This window comes from Sinocyclocheilus rhinocerous, unplaced genomic scaffold, assembly GCF_001515625.1.
Source record: "Sinocyclocheilus rhinocerous isolate Xijiao unplaced genomic scaffold, SAMN03320098_v1.1 scaffold90, whole genome shotgun sequence".
NCBI lineage: Eukaryota > Metazoa > Chordata > Actinopteri > Cypriniformes > Cyprinidae > Sinocyclocheilus > Sinocyclocheilus rhinocerous.
The window spans coordinates 529,789-552,558 of NW_015657969.1; the positions used below are offsets into that span (position 1 = coordinate 529,789).

General features: G+C 34.9%; 1 protein-coding gene across 2 annotated transcripts in view; it reads right to left on the minus strand.

Annotated features, from left to right (window-relative positions):
• The window catches only part of LOC107721874 (SH3 domain-containing kinase-binding protein 1-like), a 47,791-nt gene that overhangs the window by 1,652 nt on the left and 23,369 nt on the right, over positions 1-22,770 (minus strand). The window contains exons 3-18 of one of the 2 annotated variants that reach the window (XM_016530050.1): positions 16,551-16,674; positions 15,329-15,355; positions 13,790-13,896; positions 13,548-13,677; positions 11,694-11,887; positions 6,697-6,772; positions 6,471-6,565; positions 6,171-6,272; positions 5,799-5,850; positions 4,715-4,786; positions 4,271-4,430; positions 2,953-3,026; positions 2,594-2,703; positions 1,827-1,976; positions 590-810; positions 352-415 (exon numbers count right to left, since the gene is read on the minus strand). In XM_016530050.1, the coding sequence (XP_016385536.1) occupies positions 352-415; positions 590-810; positions 1,827-1,976; positions 2,594-2,703; positions 2,953-3,026; positions 4,271-4,430; positions 4,715-4,786; positions 5,799-5,850; positions 6,171-6,272; positions 6,471-6,565; positions 6,697-6,772; positions 11,694-11,887; positions 13,548-13,677; positions 13,790-13,896; positions 15,329-15,355; positions 16,551-16,674 (1,758 nt within the window). The remainder of the gene's footprint in view (positions 1-351; positions 416-589; positions 811-1,826; positions 1,977-2,593; positions 2,704-2,952; positions 3,027-4,270; positions 4,431-4,714; positions 4,787-5,798; positions 5,851-6,170; positions 6,273-6,470; positions 6,566-6,696; positions 6,773-11,693; positions 11,888-13,547; positions 13,678-13,789; positions 13,897-15,328; positions 15,356-16,550; positions 16,675-22,770) is intronic. The other variant, XM_016530051.1, reaches the window with a different exon arrangement.

A 22,770-nucleotide genomic window follows, 5' to 3' on the forward strand; every position in this document is an offset into this window, starting at 1 on the left:
CCAATCTTTTGAATGGTAGAGTAAGTTTTTGTAAGGTAGTGTAAGAATTATTTTTTTAAATATGAACAAAATTGATGAATTTAAATGACTTACATTACTTACTAAAAATTTAGTAAAATATTTGAAAACAGAAAATACAGTTATAAGTTCAGCATGTCTTAATATCTTAACATGAAATAATGAAACAATAAATAACGTTAAAATGATAAACAAATATATTAAATGAAAAAAAAAAGAAATTTATTATAATACCTTTTTTTAAATAATAATAATACATATTGTTTTAATCACTATAAAATGGTGTTGCACCTGGTTAGGGCTACGTTTATGACTAGTATAATGTCTCCTCACCTGCAGTGATATACGAATCCTCTTCTCCTCATCCAGTTCGCTCACCAGCTGTTTGATTTCTTGTCTGAGAAAACAAATTTGAGAATTACACGCATTTCACAGACATCAATCAATCAACTCGTTCTTCCCGCATCGAATTTCCACCACTTCTTGACAATTTCTTTTCCATTTTTCACTACTTCACTCTGTCTGTCTTTCATCTAACCCACAGTCCCGACCCCATCCCGCCGGTTCATACTTGTGCTGGCTCTTCATGAGCTCCACAGTTCCTTTCAGGTCTCGTAATTGTGCTCTGAGCTCCTCCAGCGTGGAGGTACCCTGTTCGTTCTTCACTCTGGCATCAACCGAAGGGGAATGGGGCCGCAGACCAGCGCTGCCCTGGTGGAGAGAAGCCCCACTGGACCCAGACGATGATGGAGGGGCACTGGGCTTAGGGGGCAAAGATGATTTTTCAGGAGCCTGTGGAAAACCCCCATGAGATATCAGAACAAGAGCTTATCAAACACATTTACTCTCAGATGTTTGTCTTCCATTTCAGGCCGTTCCACAGGGCCTCAGTCTCTGTGTGTGTTTGTGTATGAGGGTATATACAGTGCAAGTATTTGGACACTTAAAGGGATAGTTCACCCAAAAATTAAAACTCTAACATTATTTAGTCGTCCTCACATCATTCCAAATCTGTATGACATTTGTTGTACTGTGGAACACAAAAGAATATATTTTGAAGAACTGTTGTCCATACATTGAAAGTCAATGGGGTCCAAAACAAAACAGAGTGCTGCAGGGATGACATATTTTTTAGGCCAAAACCTGAGCACTTCTGGTTTCATCGTCCCAAAGTCAATGGGGTTTTTTTAATTGGGTTTTTGGTTAAATGAGACTACAGAGGTTGTTGGGGACATTAAACATCATCATGCAGAACAAGGTAAACTCATCTGTACTCTAGTTCGCTTTTACAGCCTTGTTGTGTTTATAATCACACTCTTAACAATTCTAACTCAAACTTTCAGGGAAAATGCTTTTTAAATAAAGATCGAAAGAGTTGTTGGAAACTTAATGGTGGTGACATTGAAAACATGCGAACATGCAGCACTTTATTGGACCCCATTGACTTTTAATGTATGGACAAATAAAGCTTTTTTTTTTTAAAATTTCCTCCTTGTTCCACAGAATAAAGAATGTCATACAAGTTTGGAATGACACAAGGGTGAATAAAAGATGACAAACTTTTCATTTTTGGGTGACCTATCCTTACACTTAACTGAACTTACACTTAAAATGTAAGAATACCTTTACATTATATAACATATATTTAAAAATAAAGTGTGACTTAAGTAACCAAAAGTAATACATTTTTGTGTCACTGTACATACAATGCTTGACTAGGGCGCTCCCTTGTGGTAGGACAGGGATATGCATGCAAAAGGATGGGTGGGTATCAGGGGGTGGGGTGACTGGGAGGGGGCGGGGCTTACTGTTATGACTGGCACTGCCTTGGGCATCTTCTTGGAGTTGTCAAGAGTTTTGGGAATGAATGAGTCCTGCTCCTCCTTTCCCATCTCCTTGTCTCTCCTCTCCTCCTCTGGAGATGGGGAGTCCAGGAGGTCAGGACTAGAGAGAGAGGACTAAGAAGGAGAGAGATATTTAAATGATTATGACCAGATAACCCACCAACAGGCGAAGCAGGATAAGCCCATGTGACATTCACACATAGCAAATAGCACAATCATATCTGACGGATTAACGTTGAACACCTGAAGGCTCACAAATATATGACATGTCGTCAGCTGATTGCATCCGATAGGTGTGAAAACAACCAAACGTGATTGACTTGACACATTCATCGGTTAAAAATAATAACAAACCAGCATGTTTATGTTCTGTGGTAGGTTTATTATAGTTAACTAAAACCATAAAAAAACATTTTTGTTACTTGAAATAAAATAAAAATGAACTGAAATAAAGATTTAAAAAACTGTTGACAAAGCAATGCTTCTTATTTTCTTTTAGTTTAACTTAATGTACTAAAATAACTAAAACTAAAATAATAAATAATATAAAATAATAATTTAAATAATAATAATATTTATTAATTAATATAAAAAATAATAAACATATAACACATATGTCAATTTTTTAATATAGACATATAAAAAAATGCCAGAAATACAACAAAATTATGAAATCTTTAAAAAAAAAAAAAATAATAGTATCTCTACTAATATAACACTGGTGGACTCACAGATGTGAAGATCTGCGATCGTGGCCGTCGGTCCGTCACACGGGGCCGTGACGTGGTCGGGTGGTTCAGCTTCTCTGTGGATAAGACGATGGAGTCGAAGTCTTCTACATCTTCAGCCGAGCGTCACACAAATACAAACATAAACACACAGGACCACATATATATCACATGCATATGAATCACGAACACAGAAAAAACACGTAATCGTAGACCGTAATCGCACATCTCCAGGAATGGAAGTGAATGAAGTGAGATGGACAGACAGCTGTTGTAATCGGATTAGATATGGATTATTATAAGTCTTATTAGTCATGACAGTGTTATTCTGGATTGAAGGGCAGCTCTGGACAGAGACTCACCGACATCTACGGATTTGTCTGCAGAGCCTCGGTCAGCTGCCACACCACTGCCGTCAGACTTCGGACTGTCACACCTGTACAAATGAGATTTAAACCAGAATGAGCTTTATTAAAACATGAAAACAGAGCAAATGTACTGAGAAATAATTTGATATGAGATGGAGAGGATTTCTATTATGTAGAACTGAAAGTCTGATTCATTCTAGTGAATAGGTTTATTCAGATGGTTTTAAATGAATCTAGTCAAAACCGAAATAATTCACTGATTCATTAAAATCACTGCAAAGAAGTTGTTTTGATGGTTCTAAATAAATCCAATGAAAAATTAAATTATTTGCTTATTCATTGCACAGAAGTTGTTTAATTCGGTTCCAAATTAACCCATTCAAAAAACTAAATGACTAACTGATTCATTGGAATCACTGCATAGAAATTTCTTGAATGGTTTTAAATGAATCGGTTGAGAAAACAAAATGATTCACTGACTCACTGGCCTTTACTGCACAAATGATGTTCAGATGATTCTAAATGAATCCATTCAAAAACAAAATGATTCACCGATTCATTGGCCTTTACTACACAAATGATGTTCAGATGATTCTAAATGAATCCATTCAAAAACAAAATGATTCACCGATTCATTGGCATTTACTACACAAATGATGTTCAGATGATTCTAAATGAATCCATTCAAAAACAAAATGATTCACTTACTCACTGGAATCACTGCACAGAAGTTGTTTGGATGATTCTAAATGCATTCATTCCAAAATTAAATTATGTCACTGTTTTGAGATTCAGTCATGTCAAATATGTTGTTTATTATTTATTATCTGTTAAAAGTCTGTTTGTCACACTAATTGAGATCTTCTTTTTTGTGCCAGATAAATTCTGTTCTGTATTTATCTATAAAAATTAATGATATCATCTGATACTTAGATAAGATATCATGATGCATCACTGTTTATTTAATCATGACTTATGTATAATGATGTGATCATATTATGAGTTAATTCTCCATCACTACAACACTCTGCTATCTCAATCACCCTGCTATTATTAGTCATTTTTAGCTTGGGAATAAATGAATCATGGCTGTAAAATGCACTTTTGAAGAGAAATCACTAGGGGTCAATATAAAGTTCACAATCATTGTTGTATCAACCAGAACACTCAAAAAAGACACCATTATTATAGATACTTTATATCTTTTTATAAGTGTATATAATGGGCTGAGAATCTTGTTACTTTGCAAATGTGTGTGTTCCGTGATCTAGTATTACTGATGCTGATTCATGTGTTTGTGTGTGAGACTGACGGTATATTGGGCACAGCTGGTCTCTCAGGTCTGTCTGGGCGTTTGGGTGGTAGCGATGATGGTCGATTCAATGAGTTGTTGTTCTTTGGGGGGAGAGGCTTCGTTGGGAGGGAAGCTGGGAAGGACGGCTTTGCAATCTCACCCAGCTTCGACTCCTCGCCTACATGTAATCATCCTCATCATTATTAAAGGGCATAAAAAGTCATAAAAGTTTGTTTACAGGAAACTAAGAGAGGGTTTGTCAAAACAGAGAGGGAAAATGTTATTCCAACATGTGTTTACTTCAGAGTAACAAGAAGTCTTTGAAAACACACAAGCAGTAAGCCAATCTAAATCTTTCAGAGAAAGGCAGCACAGAGCTGTAGGTTTTGCTGTAGAAGGTCAAAGTCACAGAATTAGAGTTGACCAAAGCAAATTAAAACAGATGAGAGAGACGTTACCTACCTTTTTCCTCAGCTCTGTGTGGGAGAGATTCAGGCCGTTCTGGTGGAACCCTTTTAGCCTCTGTCTTTTTGTCTGGGGATCAATACACAAAATATGAGGGTTCATCAGGGAACAGCTGACTCATTGCCAAGCTTTCAGTTAAAGTGACACAGGAACATGTCAAAACCTATAGGGTCTGAGTATGGTACCACACTGAACATCTGGGTTTCAAAATCCAATTTAAACCCAGAAATTTTGAAAAAATTTAAAACAAACATGATATAAATGCAGAAAAGTGCAGTGGTTTTCTTCATTTTATATTTATAGGTCACTGATTAAATTATATACATTATTTATTTATTTATTAAACAAATTAAAACACTGATCAAGTGACTCTTAGTACAGACAATCAGGTGTTCTTGCTCATATTTTTTGGATCATCTTAAATCATGCTGGAGAATATAATCACAGGTTTTACAACTTGAAAAAAAAAGTTTGCTGCAGCTTGAGTATTATATTATATTATATTATATTATATTATAAGACTTATAGACAGATAGACTTATCGTTCTCCACAAGTTAGAGCCAGAATTCACTTGATTATTGATTATTTATCATAATATAATATAATATAATATAATATAATATAATATAATATAATGATTTTTTAAAACCTGTTTTAAACTGGAATGCTATATTGTATTTATATAACTTCATATGACCTTGTTGCATGTTTAATTTAGTGACAGAAACAAATGATTATTCAATCCTTGATTCCATTTGTCACACTGGAAATGGAAGGTCAAGTCTAGAGTTTTGCATTGTGGGATACAATACTTTGACTGCATGCTACACATTTTAACATATGTAGCAAGTCATTTGGCTAGTCATACTCAAAAATGGTACATGTAGTATGGTAGCATCAGTTTGAACAAGACCCCCGCTGTCATTTTCAGGTGATTAAACCTGATTGTGCATGTTCATACATCGACATATGTAAACAAACCGAGCAGAAACACAGTCACAGATGGGCATGTAAGCTTACATAGTGAGAAGAAATAAAGAAAAAATGCAGAAAGGAAAGGAAAGAAGAGGAGTTTGTTACCTGTGATCTGTTTAGTGGTTGGTGCTGCAGGTGGAGGAGGTTTCTTAGGTCTCTGTAAGCACACACAGTTTAAACACACAGTACACCTATTAAAACACCCACATGGATTCATACACATTTGTCCTTTTAAAAACACAATCCCTTCAGGCCAAACAGCATTAAAACATCAAAGGACATGCTGCTACATCAGGCAAAGGGTGAAGAGGGAGGCAAAGGTACAGGGCAGAGGGGAGCATGTGTGTGTGTGTGTGTGTGTATTTTACCACAGCTCTGCCTTCACTCAGAGACTGAGGCCCGCTGTCATACAGGACGGGAGCTCCCCATTGGAAACAGCTGAAGTGTGTCAGTGAGAAACAAACAAGAAGATCTCACCTCTTTTTCTACCTCAGGAATTAATAACTTCACAAAGTTGTCTGGAAACACTCCCTGTTTGCCGTTCAGCTCTCCAAGCCACCAACCAGTATCTGCACAGTCCTACACACAGCGAAAACACATATTAGTCTATTTGTGTTCTAAAGAGGCCAAACACCAATTAGAATATTTGATGTATAATATACTGTTAAGTTATCTGGAGAGGAATTTTGGACCAAAAAAAATTAATAAAATATAGTTATTTATTAGCTCACTTTATTGATTTTTTGCACAATTTTGAGGTGTATTCACCAAACTCACCTTATTGATAACCGTTACGATATCTCCCTCTTTGACTGACAGCTCATCATCGTTCTGAGCTTCGTACGGGAAAATTACTTTGCAAAGCTCCTTTGCTGTAATTTGAATTTTCACAGTCACAAGTCACATCAAGAAACAATTATGTTGTATTTGCATACAATTTGAGTACATAAACAACTTGAGCATTTAAATAATCCACAGCACAGGTGTGATCTAATCCTGTTACCTTTGGCCTTGTTCTCAGGTTCCGCCTTCATGGTTTCCTGGGCAACAGCTAGAGTGACTTTCTTCACCATTGGAGGCTGAGGAGAATCAAATACTTATATTAAATACTGTAATAATTTATAAACGCTAAATGACTAAATAAATAAATAAATAAACGCTAACGTTCAAAGTTTAGGGTCGGTAAGATAAAAAATACACAAGGTAATATAATTTTTTTTTTTGTAATATTGTGAAATATTACAATTTAAAAGAACTGTTTTTTTATCGTAATATATTTAAAAATGTAATTTATTCCTTGAATGCAAATCTGAATTTTCAGCATCATTTAATTGTCACATGATCCTTCAGAAATCATTCTAATATGCTGATTTGCTGCTCAAAAAACATTTCTTATTATCAATGTTGAAAATAGTTCAACTTCATATTTTTGTGGAACAGAATAGATTCTTTGGTGAATAGAAAGTTCAATAGAGCAGTATTTATTTGAAACAGAAATCTTTTGTAATGTTTTAAATGTCTTTACTTTCACTTTTGATAAATTGCATGCATCCTTACTAAATAAAAGTATACATTTATTTAAAAAAAAGATCTTACTGACCTTAAACTTTTGAACAGTAGTGTAAAAGAAATATAAAAACATACATTTATATCATCCATAATTTATATTTATATCAGACATTTATATCATACATATGTAACACTTTACAATAAGGTTCCATTAGTTAATGCTAGTTAATGTATTAACTAACATGAACAAACAATGAACAATACATTTATTACAGTATTTATTAATCTTTGTTAATGTCAGTTAATGAAAATACAGTCGTTCATTGTTAGTTCATGTTAATTCACAGTGCATTAACTAATGTTAACAAGCACAACTTTTGATGTTAATAATGCATTAATAAAGGTTGAAATTAACATGAGCTAAGATTAAGAAATGCTGTAGAAGTATTGTTCATTCTTAGTTCATGTTAACTAAAGTTGTTAACTAATGAACCTTATTGTAAAGTGTTATCCATAATAAACATAAATACTTGTTTGTTACTCATAAAATCACACACACACACGCACACACACACACATTACAAATGTATATATTTTATACATTTCTAAAAATGTTTAAATTATAAACATAAATATATTAAAAAGTAATTTCATATAAATTTCAATTCATATTAAAAATAATAATGCTGTTGATAAGTTAATGGTCATCATTGAAGGTAACTAGGAACATTGACCCCAACCCTGATGAGGGCGGCACTATTTCCTCCAACAGTCTTGCAAAAGCTGATGCATTTATTTGATAATAATCTGCAATCATTTATAGTATTAGTTAAAAGATGCTGTGCATTTCTGTGGCCATAAAAAGCTTTCAGGGGCCCAGTGAATTCAAACATTAAACATTTGGCTCTGTTTATCTGGCCTCTTTCCGGCAGGGGAGCCACAGTCCTTCCACAAATATGGCAGGGAATCAATCCAACCCGACACACAACAAGCTCTTTAACATCCTGCACTCCCAATGTGGTCTTAACACACACACACACATTTGCTGTGTTCGGTGAGAGAGAAAAAAACTCTTCCTCCTTCTCCCTCTCTTCCTTTTCCTCTCATTTAGAGCAGTCATGATGGAGTCGGTCTAACAAGCACCATGTGGCAGCCAAATGTTTAAACGACATAATAGGAACATCATTAAAACATCTTGCTGCACTGCTGTTCTCAAAGGCCTCATGTCATCTCTGTGAAGTCCCTACGGTGACTTCCATGCCCAGAACACCCATAATGCCCTGTCTCGAAGCCCAAATTACCGCCACATGAAACAAAACACATCTCGGTCGTCGTATTTAACAGCTCACTTCTAGCCACAGTTTCACATCATTAACATAGAAAGATGAATAGATCAAGAGAGAGATGCTGATAAAAATAGCTCATTTCATATTTACCTTTTCGCAAAATGACAAAACAATCCTTCAGAAATGGCTGGTGTAGATACCTACATCTGCGTGCGCAAGTCCTGCCTGCAACAGGAACCTCCAACAAGCTTTCAGTCTAACTGCGGTTCACTCCCCCTTGAGTCATGACAGTCTCTTACAGTCTTACAAGCCCTACTTCTGCTTTAAAACAGCCCTGAAGTCAGGAAACCACTCAGAGAGAGAGAGGAGGAGAGGGGTGGATATGGAAAGAGAGCCGTGTCAGGGAGTGGTAAATTTGTATATGGGTAAACCTACAGCTTGTAAGCGACACTGGATTTCCATATTCCATTGATTACTTGCCTTGCAAAGCAGAAAATTGTCTCTGTATGCAACAGGTGGAAGAGTTAAGCACTGGAATATATAATACTAGATATCCAGAGACAATCTAGAGAGATTTCCTTTTCTTTCGGAATAAACAAAGTGAGGCTGAGAGACACAAAGTGCGGAAGACGTTCAATAAAAACCTCTTTGATAATGACTTCCTTTCTAAGTGACCGAGAGTACCAGATGAGCTATTTGTGTGCGATCTTCGTGTACACACACACACACACACACACACACACACACACACACAAGCACAAATGTTATATTTAAAATGGATTACTTGCCTACTGCATACTGCCAACTATTTCTTTAAATAACAAAATGCAACTATAAACATATTTAAAGAGTATTAAGTCACATTGTTCTCACATGAATTCATCAGTTTGCATGTTTAATTTACATAAATATGACTATTTTGCACTTTTGTTAATTTTTGGCAATTTAAGAAAATAAAGAGTAAAAAAAGATGCCTGTATTCATTATCACAGGAAATCAAGTTGAACACATTGCATCATGGGTACAATAATGAGGGTAGTGTACACTGTTTTAAACCAAAACATATTTATTTTATATATTTATATAAATAATTTTTGAAAGGAATACTTGTTTAAAATGCAACTAATTAAAAATGCAACTAAAATTTATTTAAAAATAAAATGTAAAACTAAAATCAAGTGAATTTATGCCCCACAACATTATAATGTTCAGTATGCAAAATTGATATTCATTTTTATATTTGCTAAATATTACATTTAACAGTGTTAATAAATTATTTGTGTTTTTAAAGATTCGCATTAAGTGATAGATGATGGCAGGTAATCTAAATGTAAAAATAGGGGAAATAAGCATGCATAATTAAATATCCAAAACTGAGCAATACATATGAGTTTAAAGAACTCAGTAACCGATAATGTAACAATATTTTGTGCATTCTTAAAGTATGCATACAGATAATTCACATGTGGTACATTCTGTGTACTGCAGAAATAGGCCACTCCACCCAAATATAAAAGCTGCTGTCAGTTAATGAAGATTTGATGGAGGAACTTGTGCCTCGATTGGACTCTTGTCGTGTCAGAAACTTATAAGATTCTGACACGACAAGTTCTGATGGCGACATCAGTTTAATGGATGTCGCCATCTTTAATATTACTTTGGTCACTGTCGCTATGGTAACTGGTAAGGAATACGGGCTTGACTCTCGTTGCACGTTCATACAGACAGTATCCTAGAAGCTACTGTAAGTTGCTGTGTGAACGTGACATTTCGAGGCTCACACCTGTAAGTAAATGCGGTTGTCAATCCCAAAAACTGATAGTGTGAATGTAGCCATAGTAGGGTTGGGCGATTTTCAGATTTTATAGATTAATTCGAATTTAATGTTTTGCCACGATTTTATTTTTTTATAAATCGAGGAATCACGATTTTGAATAGAAATATTACCAAACGTTAGAATTAGACTCTTTGACAATATGCCAATGTTAACAGTAAAGAGAAAAGAATGATCCAACCGCATGTCGGCACACGTGATTTAACCGCTCACGTGTGACGCGCTCTGTGAAGGACATAAGGTGCCATTCACACAGAATGCGCTTTTGTGTTGACAAAGATGCGACGCGGGCAGTGGAATAGGGAAAAATGCAGAAATATGGGAGTTGAACTTCTTTTAACTTGAGCGCCGCATTTTTAGAATGCCATTTCATGCATGTGTCTGCAAGAGACGCGAGCGCAACAGTCAAACGTGTCCATGTTCACATAGAAAAAACAATGGAAAAGCAGTGCAATCCAAAAACCTGTAAATAACTACTACTGTATGTCTGAAATTTCATGTTTGCATCATGGTGACAGACTGTTCATTGATCATTGTTTTTACAGAACATTTATAGTTAATAATAATAGTCTACTGGTGTTATACCTTTAGTCGATTTGAATTTGAATTACCTTGACTTTTGAGATTTTTTTTTTTTAGCATTTTCCTTGTATTATTTCTAATCATATAATATGTATAAGAAAAGTTTGTACAAGATGTAGTTGTAGTTCATGCATCTTTTTTGCAAAGATATTTAACAAGTGATTTGTTTAACATTTACATCATGTTGACAAATTCATGTGTGGTGCACTTGAAATAGAAATTTCTTTAATTAGAGGGTTAATAAAGAAAAAGTTACTTGAATCATGTTGTAGTGACATTTTCAAGTTGACTAGTTAAAAAACGTAAAAATCGAAAATCGGTCAAACGTTCTGAAAAAAATCTAGATTTTTTTTTTTCATATTGCCCAGCCATAAGCAATAGTATGCACAGTATGCTACCTTCTATTTCACACATAGCTATTGACTTCCTAACCACACTGTCTCACACCTCTGAGCAAGAACTCCAGAAAGAAACACACACACACACCAAATACAAAGTTTGCACAATAACACAAACCCCAAAAAAATCAACAAAATGATGTTTGAAAAAGAAATGAAAGACTTTATATGTGGGACTAATATAAAGGAGGCAATGAGCAAAGGGATGCTTGCTGCTCTTAGTGGGACAGGAAGACGGGAAGGTTTTAATGAGCGAGAGACTGTGGGGCCGAAGGCAGAGTGAACGCAGGGGACCAAGCTAGACAAGGTCTGACTGTAATTACAGTCGTAAAATCCGAGAAACGCATATACACTTTTCTTTTGCTTCATTAAAATACAGAGACAAACTCACCTTCTCTCCCTCACTGTCCATGTCCAGAGATCGTGGGCGGAGCTTGATGGGCTGGTCTTTGAAGATGTCCCCGAAGCCGAACCCCCGAACCTTTTTGGGCTGAATCTCAGAGCTGGAGGACACACTGCCAGTGTCAGACCGTAAACTACTGGAGTCGCCGCCATCACTCTCTGAGCCGGTGCTGTCCTTTATGCCTGCAGATACACAAACACATTTCAAAGGAGGATTCAAGTATTTGCATGCAGCTTTGCATGCAGCATTCTTCACAGCTGAACTGTTAGAGTCGTTCTGTCCAGGGATCCTCGTCGAGAGTGCTGTGTAGGGTTGTCACAATTGCAAAATCTCAGTAGGTCAGTGATAAATTATTGGGACCATTAGCATATTAATTTTAGCTGTGACATTGAAATTGACTTTGTGAAATTTTTCTGGTATTGGTATTATACGTAAACATTTACAATTCTTGATATTAATTTCAATGTCACAGCTAAAATGAATATGTTAATAAACACAGTAATGTATTTGAAAAATAATAAAATAACTATGAATCAATATACACTACTGTTCAAAAGTCTGGGTTCAGTACGATTTTTTTAAATGAAATTAATATACTTTTATTAAGCAAGGAAGCATTTAAATGATCAAAAGTAACAGTAAAGCTAATATTGTTTAAAAAATCCATAAAAAAATGCTGTTCTTTTGAACTTTCTATTCATCAATGACTAAAAAGTATTAATTATAGTTTCCACAAAAAAATATTAAACAGCACATCTGTTTTCAACATTGCTAATAATAAAAATTTCTTCAACATCAAATCAACATATTAGAATGATTTCTGGTTTACGCCATTTTAGAAAATATATTAAAATATAATTATATATATAATTTTAAATTGTAAAAATATTTCACAATTTTATTGTATTTTAGATCAAATAAATGCAGCCTTGGTGGGCATAATAGACATATTTCAAAACATGAAAAAAAATCTTATCGACCCCATACTATTCAACAGTAATATAAATAATATTAATTAAAATGAAAGTACAAAAAAAATGGTGCATACTTCAAAACATGAAAAAAGTCTTATCGACCCCATACTATTCAACAGTAGTGTAAATAATTTTAATTCAAATGAAAGTACAAAAAAAAAAAATGGTGCATACATCTATTAGGCTAGGGATTCTCAAACTTTTTTGTCAGCCTGATTTGACCTAAAATATTTAGTTTAAGTACCTCCTGAGAATTTAAGTTAATGTTTCAATAACTTAAAAACACATTTGCATGTTCACAGTTCTCTGTTGCCAGTTAATGGTCACATGCCATGCAACTAAACATATAAAATATTTCATATTCTTTTAGCAAGTGTTTTGAATTGAACTGAATTGAATACTTGCAATTGGTCAAAAACAGAAGAGGAAGTGAATGGTTAAAGACAAATGTGGCATAATTGGTTAGATGTGGCTGGTTATTTTGTAAAACGTATAAGTATCTGGATACATTTCTTCCATTTATTAAAAATGTTTCACTACTCATCCAAGTGACTTCATCAGCCGTAGGGAGGAGGTGGAGATTCCCCCACACTTAACCTCATTTCAATCTGTAACATCACAAGACTCACAAATTACTGTGGGAGTTGCTTGCTTAATGGTGTGAATAGCAATGTCATATGCGATGTGATGAAACTTTCATGTTTCACCATCTGCTTGCTTGCTGGTTTGCCACTTCAGTAAGACAAGTCTTCAAAGAAAAAACAAAACAAAAAACATGCTCCAAAATAAAATCCATTTCATTTTATCATGACCTGGATGTGAGGAAGAAGTTTAGATGTGGGCAAATGAGTATGCAGTGCAGACTGACTGGTTCGTGTGCTCCGTGTGTCATCCTGTGGGGTCAGATCCTCAGCCTCAGCCAACAGCTCGCTGGTGAAGTTAGAGGGGAACATCCCAGTTCTGCCACTGAGAGTGCCTTCCCACCATCCCTCCTCCACCTGAGTGAGCAAACACACACAGAAGCAGTTTTAAGAACTACAAATAAACAAGAGGTTCTATATTTGAAAAAAAAAAATGATAATGTGACTAGGATGATCATGCAGTACCCACCTCTCCCAGAACCTCAATAACATCTCCGATCTTCAGTTCTAGCTCATCTTCATTCTGCGGGGTGTAGCTAAAGGCAGCTTTGCAACGCCTTTTTCTGAATGCCTCAACTGTTTACATGAAACATGGATAAATTATGATAAATAATGTTTGTAATCTTTCAAAAGTTCAGGGTCAGTAAGAATTTTAATGTTTTTGAAAGAAGGGATGTAACGATGCACCCTGAGCCGGCTGAATATCGATACAAATACGTGACGATTCAAATCGGTTTAGATGTTAAACAAATCGCGATACAGCTGGAGGTAGGAGTTTATATGAATGTATCTCTGAGGGGAACTGACTGTCTTCAGAAAAGTTTACATGGTATTTTCTTCACATCTTGCCTCCGAATAATGCATATTAAACTGTTTGTTTACAGCTGTATCCAAGGAAACACGCTGTATTACTGCTGTTCCATAAGCGCTACCTGCTGGCAGAGAGTGAATTTGCGTTTTCATTCAGCACGTCTGCTGTTTCTGTTTCGTGTAGATATGTTTCATGTAGTATAGTTTCACAAAATTAAAGTCAGCTCATTCTGTTTTTGCTTCAAATTTCGAAATTATACAATCTAATTTAGATTAAAACTGCTCATGCTGCATGTATGTAGCATCTTTGTTTGGATCATGATTGAAATACAGTGATTGCCTCTAATTTTAAACGAAAAAGGGCATAGGTTTGTTTATATGAAGAGATTTATTTTATTTGCGTTGTTTATTTATTTGATTTGGTTTGTTTTAAAACATATTTGAATTTCACACAGAAATATGCAGCATTCTGTCCAAGCAATAATAAAAGGACACTTTTTCATTTATAATTTGTCTTAATTCTCATTTTGTAAAAAAAAAAAAATAGTGAGAAAATCGTATTGTGAAATCAGTATCGTGAATCATAACGCATCAGGAGTTGAATGAATCATTACATCCCTGGAAAGAAGTCTTTTATGCTCACCAAGGCTGCATTTTTTAAAATCAAAAGTACAGTAAAAATATTAATATTGTCAAATATGTTTACAATTTAAAATAACTGTTTTCTACCTTAATATATTTTAAAATGTAATTTATTCCTGTGATGGAAAAACTGAATTTTCAGCAGCCATTTCCCCAGTCTTTAGTGTCACATGATCCTTCAGAAATCATTTTAATGCGCTTATTTGCTAACAACATTTATTATTATTATTATTATTATCTATATTGAAAACAGTTGTGTTGCATTTATATATTCTAGCACTAGATGTCTGTCTTCTCTTTACTAAACATTTAGCTACAAGTTTTGCTCCAAGACTACTCACTAAACACATAGACCTCTGTGGCTCATGACAACAAATAGCCTCTGACAACAGATACCCAGTTTCAGTTCTCTACAGAATGGAGAAACTGGGCAGTCCAGCTCTCACCTACCGATATTAATATCTTGATGCCATAAAGCACTGAAAATGCCAAAAGACTTCAATACTTAATAGCCTGGAGAAAACCAATGAGACACACATACAGTATTTTGACTCACTTTTCCTTTGGAAGCCAACATCTCTATCTGCAAAACAAATTAAAGTCACATGAACCAACACTAGCACTGTTGTCTGAAAATCAGGTGATATAAATTAAGGGCTGTAAACAGAGCTCGTGTTTCAGAAACCGGCTGAGTATCTGTCCCATTTAAAATAAAATAGTGAAAATAGTATCTGGCAGATCAGTTTGTATTTATTTATTTTTTAAATACATGTCTGTGACTTTAATTATTTACTTAATTGTTTAATTATGTAAGTGATATTAATCATTTAGCAAACATACTGAATGTCATTATATCTTCACATGATTACACAGTATCACTAAAAAGTGAGTCATTTTTATAAGATCAAAGTAAGTGTCCTATTGTTATGTTTAAGTATTTTTTTATTGTGCATTTGTACTTAATTTAATTTGACAACATTCTCAATGCAACTCAAATCTGACCAATCAGAAGATTCACAGTGGCCCTAAAAAGACAGCATGTGTAGTTTCTGTAATTATTAGAGTAAGAAAGATTTAATAATGTTTAATTACACATCACACACACACACACAGGAAGTGGTAGGAGTAAATGGTTTCTGGTGGGAGGAGAGTAATAATGTACTTACTCTCAAAGGCCCAATCACACACACACACACACACAGGTTTGTTTTTGTGAAAAGTGGGGACATCCCATAGGCGTAATGGTTTTTCTACTGTACAGACCGTATATTCTATTGCCCTTCACCAACCCTACCCCTAAACCTACCCCTCACAGGAAACTTTGTGCTATTTCAGATTTTCAATACACTCCATTCTGTGTGATTTATATGCGTTTTGAAAAGTGGGGACATGGGGTAATATCCTGAAAAGTCACCTTCTCCTTGTAATACCTATGTCATACCCTTGTCATTATACAAATTTATGTCCTCATTTGTCACAAAAACACACACACACACGCACGCACACACACACACACACACACACACAGGTCTGATAGACATATTCCGACCCGGCTTCAGTGTCTTTGCAAGAGTATTTTTGGATTTAACTGTCACTCTTTTCATCTGCCAGAAGCAAACCTGAGCCAGACCTCTGTTTAATTGAATCTTCGATTGACGGAAACTTTAACCGCCCCCCAAATCCTCTCCTGTGAGACATGAGGGGATGTTTGTGTGGGTGTATTGTGCTGAATAAGCACTGGACTACTTTTCGGATCTGGAATAGATCCGATACACTACCTTTCTTGGTGGATCTGAGGCTGGGTTCTGATTTTGGGCTGGCACTGCCATTGGACAGGTCTGATTTGGATCCGGCCAAACTGGACTCCTTCTTCACCTCTTTTTTCGAGTCTTTCTTTATCTCCTAAAAATAGAAAAGGGGCACTTAATGCACAGAAACTCTAGAGGGTGCTCTAGTCCATTCTCATACATTGCGTGTGTGTGTGTGTGTGTGTGTGTGTGTGTGTGTAAGACAGAGACAGACAGACAGAGAGGCGTAATGTAGGCCTTAGTGCAGCAGAGCAGAGAGGCGCTCATTTCCTGGATGGGCAGTACAGTGACTCAGAGTCAACACTAAAACACACACACACAGCTTTAAAACACTTCTCCATCTGTTTGTCCGCCTGCTGCACTTCTCTCTTCCTCCACTAGAGCTGTTAAGGCTGTAAAACGTGGCTGGTGATTAACTGTAATACAAATAATTGTGATTAATAATTTAATTGTTTATTTTGCTTATGTCAGTTTAATACACATGAAGAAGTCCATGTTGAGCTTGAAAACATAAATGGCTTTGTAAAAATAATAATACTAATAATACTAAATATGAACAAAAATATAAATATGAACATTTTAAACAATAATAGCAATGACAATAATAATAATAAAAATATAAACAATTTAAATAATATTTTAAATATTATGTATATATTTTAAATAGAATATTAAGTATATTTTTTATTGCATGAATCATAATAAAATAAAATAACCTTTTTTTGGAATCCAGCTCACCTAAATACTACAGTATTTATTCTAATGAATAAAATGCCTCGTTATCATTATTTCCTTTTAATAATACTAATTTGTAACAATATGTTTCAAATTCTTCACGTTCACAAATCATTTTATAGTAAAGCAATCTGGTTAAACCCTTTCATAGAGGAGGATGACCTAGTTGAGATTTTTTTTATATACTCCTTATTCCAAATCTGCAATAATGCAGTCATCTTTTCTGGACTTGGGTAACCTGTAATGGTCGAAAAGGTTAGTAATTATGCAAGTGCATCAAAAATGAAGTTCACTGTATTCATAATGGACAATAATATCTATGCAAATCACACTTTGGATAACAAACTGACCATTGCTTGATATGGTCTGGGGTTGTTTGGAGAGCTCATATAATACAATGAGCTATAATGTGATAGTAATTTAAAGTGTGCATAATTGCTCTACCCTCCTTGTTCTGTTCATAGTGTGAATTTAAGATATCTGACTTTAAGACCTGTGCAAAGGTTAAGAGAACTGCAAAAATAGATCTCGAGCATCTCTTGGCTCACACAGAGCTGTCATCCTTTCTCAATTTCCTGCATGTTATCTTTCTCTGCTCTTGCCTGCAAGTTCTTTCTGCGTGTTTTACCCGCTCACTCACTCTGACATGGTTATTTATTTAGAGGAATAAGAACAGACTATCTGCTTGGCGCCCATCCATAAAAAGTGTCTCACACGGCTCCGGGGGGTGAACAAAGTCCTCCTGTAGCGATTCGATGCGTTTTTGTAAGAGAAATAACCATATTTAAAACGTAATAATCACTTTAATCTAGCTTGCGCACTCTGTCGTAAACGGAAGCAGCTCTGGGCGGATGATGTAAGACGTCGGTGTTGCACATGCGCCGCTCAGAAGTGACGAACGCGGAATTTTTATATAACTCCGATTGGATTCATCTGAAAGAAGGAAGTCAAGTCATATACGCCTAGGATGGCTTGAGGGTGTGTAAATAATGGGCTAATTTTCATTTTTGGGTGAACTATCCCTTTAAATACAGACACAGGATCCTCCTGATATCACGCAATTTGATGTCAATATATATTTTTATAGAGAAGAGTCATTAACAGGGATGCACATAAGTTTTTCAGTCTGGTTCTCATCTGTCATCCTTTCTCAATTTCCTGCATGTTATCTTTCTCTGCTCTTGCCTGCAAGTTCTTTCTGCGTGTTTTACCCGCTCACTCACTCTGACATGGTTATTTATTTAGAGGAATAAGAACAGACTATCTGCTTGCTGGATGCTTCATACTTGCAGATCAAGTTGTCATTCTGCAGGTGGACAATATTTAAAACAGGTATCATAAATCTCACCTACATTTTCAAGAGCACAGCTTACATTTTTTAAAATCTGACTCATGTCTACATGTATCTTGGGCCCTTATTTAAGACCCCATAAGATGGTTTAATATATGCAATTATTTTTCCTGTGGTGACATACATCCAATTGAAACAGCAAGTTATGGCAAGACATATTGAAAGGCTTTTCTTTTATTTTAAATTTGTCCAAAAATCCATAAGAGAAATAGCATTTTCTAGCCATTTGCCATTTCTAATGGCTTTTTACAAAAGCGGATTTGGATTTATAACATAAAAACAAGGTCTGTGGTGAACATTACTTGTAGAACAAAATGTGAAAGTCCTGTCAACAAAGATAATCAATATTTTGGTCCAGTTTTAAATGTGCAAAATATAAAAGTGAATTTTATCAACCCTTTAAACACATACAGACCGCTTTAAAGCTATTAGACATTGACTACACACCATTTTCTCATTCTGGATTCACATGGTCTTTTATCTATCAATTAAAATCTTCATTAGTATCACAAAACATCCAGTCTTCACATATCCTTCAGAAAAGCTTCTCCCAAACTTTACAAATCAGTTCAAAACCTCATTAACATTCAACAAAAACACCAAACAAAACAAAGTTGCAATATTTTTCAGCTAGTTCGTGTTTTCAAGAAATAAAAGATGTTTTAAAAACTAATTAAAATGCGAAGACTTATCGTAACACACAAACCAGGAAGTGTCTCTCATACAGGAAAATTTGATTTTCTTTTCTGAATAATGTGTAGAAATATTAACTTTAAAACTTATCAGCCAGGGAATGAAATAAGGTTACAGTAGTTAGCTTTCTTTATGTGTGTGAGAGAGATAAACTGAAGGAGAGAAAGAGAGCGGTGAACAGTCTAGGCGTGAAATGAGAATGTAGCAGTGAAAATGTGTGCATTTAGAAAAGATATTCAACCATAATAATCATGTGTTTCATCATGCATTTAACGTCTGATCAGCAGACCAATCACATGCACAAGAACTTAAAGGGTTAGTTCAACCAAAAATTAAAATTAGCCCATAAATTACTCACCCTCAAGGCATCCTAGGTGTATATGACTTTCTTCTTTCAGACGAATCCAGTCGGAGTTATATAAAAAATGATCTTTGATCTTCCAAGCTGTTTAATGGCAGTCAGCGGGTGTTGCAGTGCATCAGTCCAAAAGAAGTTAAATAAAAAGCCATTAAATAGCTTGGAAGATCAAAGTCAATTTTTTATATAACTCCGATTGGATTCATCTGAAAGAAGGAAGTCAAGTCATATACGCCTAGGATGGCTTGAGGGTGTGTAAATAATGGGCTAATTTTCATTTTTGGGTGAACTATCCCTTTAAATACAGACACAGGATCCTCCTGATATCACGCAATTTGATGTCAATATATATTTTTATAGAGAAGAGTCATTAACAGGGATGCACATAAGTTTTTCAGTCTGGTTCTCATGAGAGCAGCTGAAGATTTGGTTTAGCGCTCACTCTGCACATAGTGTGACCCACTAAATATAGCTATAAAAAAATAAATAGCAGTATTACTGAACTTAATTTAAAAAAATAAAATAAACTAAATAATAAATAACGTGTGAAAATACTATTATATTTTAAAATAAAAGGTGAGTATTAAATAAAAACAATTATTTTATATCATACTTAAAAAATACAATACTAATTTCCATTTTATTTAATTTCTTTATTACTTTTTTTAGATAATTTTTTAGCCTGAATTTTCATCATTTTCAAATCTAATATCTTTTAAATCTAAAAGTTTTTATTTTGGCTGGCTTCCGGCAAGTAAGTAGGGTATGCGCTGCTGGTTTTAGCGCTGCCGGTTTTAGCGCTGCCAAGTGAAGTGCGTCAGTGAATGAAATGTCACAGTTTTGCGTTTTGCTCTGAAACCGGCAGTGCATAGCCTAGATTTATGCTGTCAGTTTGAATAGAAATCTTATACAGTATTACGGTTAGTTGATCTAAAACAATGATTGTGCATTAACAGCTGTCAACCAGGCCAGTATATAAATGAGTGGTCTGAACTTATTTACCCAGTGAATTTTTTATTTTGGTTGCACATGTGCACCTGCGCACCACTTATGTGCATCCCTGGTCATTAAAGTGTTTGCTCATCTGCACCTAAATATGACACTTAAAACAGAACACAATCAGCATTTTTGGTCTGTTTTCTTGGAAGAGAAAGAACAAACATTGCAGTGCATACAGTATACTGTACTGCTAAAAGCTAATTTTGCTAACTTTTAGAAATACACTAGTATATAGGTATTGGCCTTAATGCTAAAGTCAGGGCAAAATAAGACAAAATATAAGCTAAAACAGCACACAATATGACTTAGAGCCTAGCTTAACTGAAGAAGCTGTTTTCCCCTGGAAATATGGGACACATAAGTAAGAAAGAATGCTACTGAGTGCTAAAACCAATATGTTTTTATGCTCTCTTTCTCTCTCTCTCTCTCTCTCTCTCTCTCAATTCAATTTCAATTCAATTCGTGCTTTATTGGCATGACAATTGTTACAATGTATTGCCAAAGCATAGTGTTTACATTGAGTCTAGAACAGATATGTATGCAACAAAAAACATGCATGTATATACATTTTAAAAAGTAAAACAAATTAACATTTTAGAATAGTAGAATTCTACGAACAATTTATAATTCAATGTTGTGTGTGTGTTGTGTGTGTGTGTGGTGTGTGTGTGTTTGGTGTGTGGTGTGTGTGTGTGTCTCTCTCTCTCTCTCTCTCACACACACCGGGAAGCCAGAAGATAACCAGGCAGATTGAAAGGACAGAGCCCTCAATAGCAAATAAGAGTTGACCTTGAGCAGCATATCACACACTGGATCCTGTCAATGTCTGTATTGTGTTGCTTGTTGTGTGTGTGTGTGTGAACACATCGGCGTGAATCCCAGAAACATTCTTTCAAAGAAAAAACCCTGAAAACAAAATTCCATTCACTCTGCCATAACTGCCTTATCAAGTTATTTATGATGAAAAGAGCACACAGCAAACGACCTGCTAAAAAGATCAGAAGAATTTCATGCTAGTTCAAGCTGGTTAATGATGGTTCCTGCTGGTTTGGTGGACCAGTCTAGCTGGTGGACCAGAAAATAGATTGAACTTAAAATATTTAATTGAATGTGTCCATGCATGCCAATGTCAATCCATTTGGGCACAACAGAGAAACTGAATGCAATCATTTCCATCAAAACTTATTATTAAAAAAGTTATTACAATAGAGCATTTTATTTTGTTTAGAGAAGGAAGTGTGTGTGTTGCAGGACATCCTAACTCTTAAAAGTTAGTACTTAGTTTGTGGTTTGGTAACTTTAAACCATTTTCAAAAATACACAGGTATGGTCTGTGTAATTTTGGATCTATTGCTTTTTCTTTTTTTTAATCAGAAATGAAATATGGAAGATGTGGCTTCTTCTTAAATGGTTTTAACACTGTTGAACAGAATAGGCATATATTTAGTCATATCTATATCTATCTATCTATCTATCTATCTGGGGTCTATATATTGATGTGTCTGGTAACCCATTACTTTAAGAATCTTTTAAAGTAGACAGACTCAAGATTCGAAGGACTCTATACTTTTATGACCATAAAGCAGATTATCTCATAATTTTGCAAGAATTAAAAAAAAGATCTAAGATATTTTCACTGTGCATTTAATTATTTGCATTTAATCAGCTGTTCCTGTATCTGAAAAGGAGAAATTCTATTTTTATTAATATTTTTACCCTTGTTTGTAGCACTCAAACATGTGCTGAACATCGAATTTCCGCTTCTAGTCTGATCCTGTACTGTCCTATATGAATAAAACCATCCAAAATGATTGTGACTGCACTTTTATCTGTCTGTTATGTGCTTTATATTGTTTTACATTGAGAAATTGTTAAGTTTAGAAATAGGATTCAGGTTATGCGCTTAAACATATCTACAGTATGTAACTGAAATTAGGCCTAATAAATTATAATTTAATCTGTCACTGTTTGAAGGACAGCACTGGGTAAGATTTGGAAAATGAATTGATTATCAACATAGTTGCAGCTCTAGCAATAGCTATACTGTTTGTTAG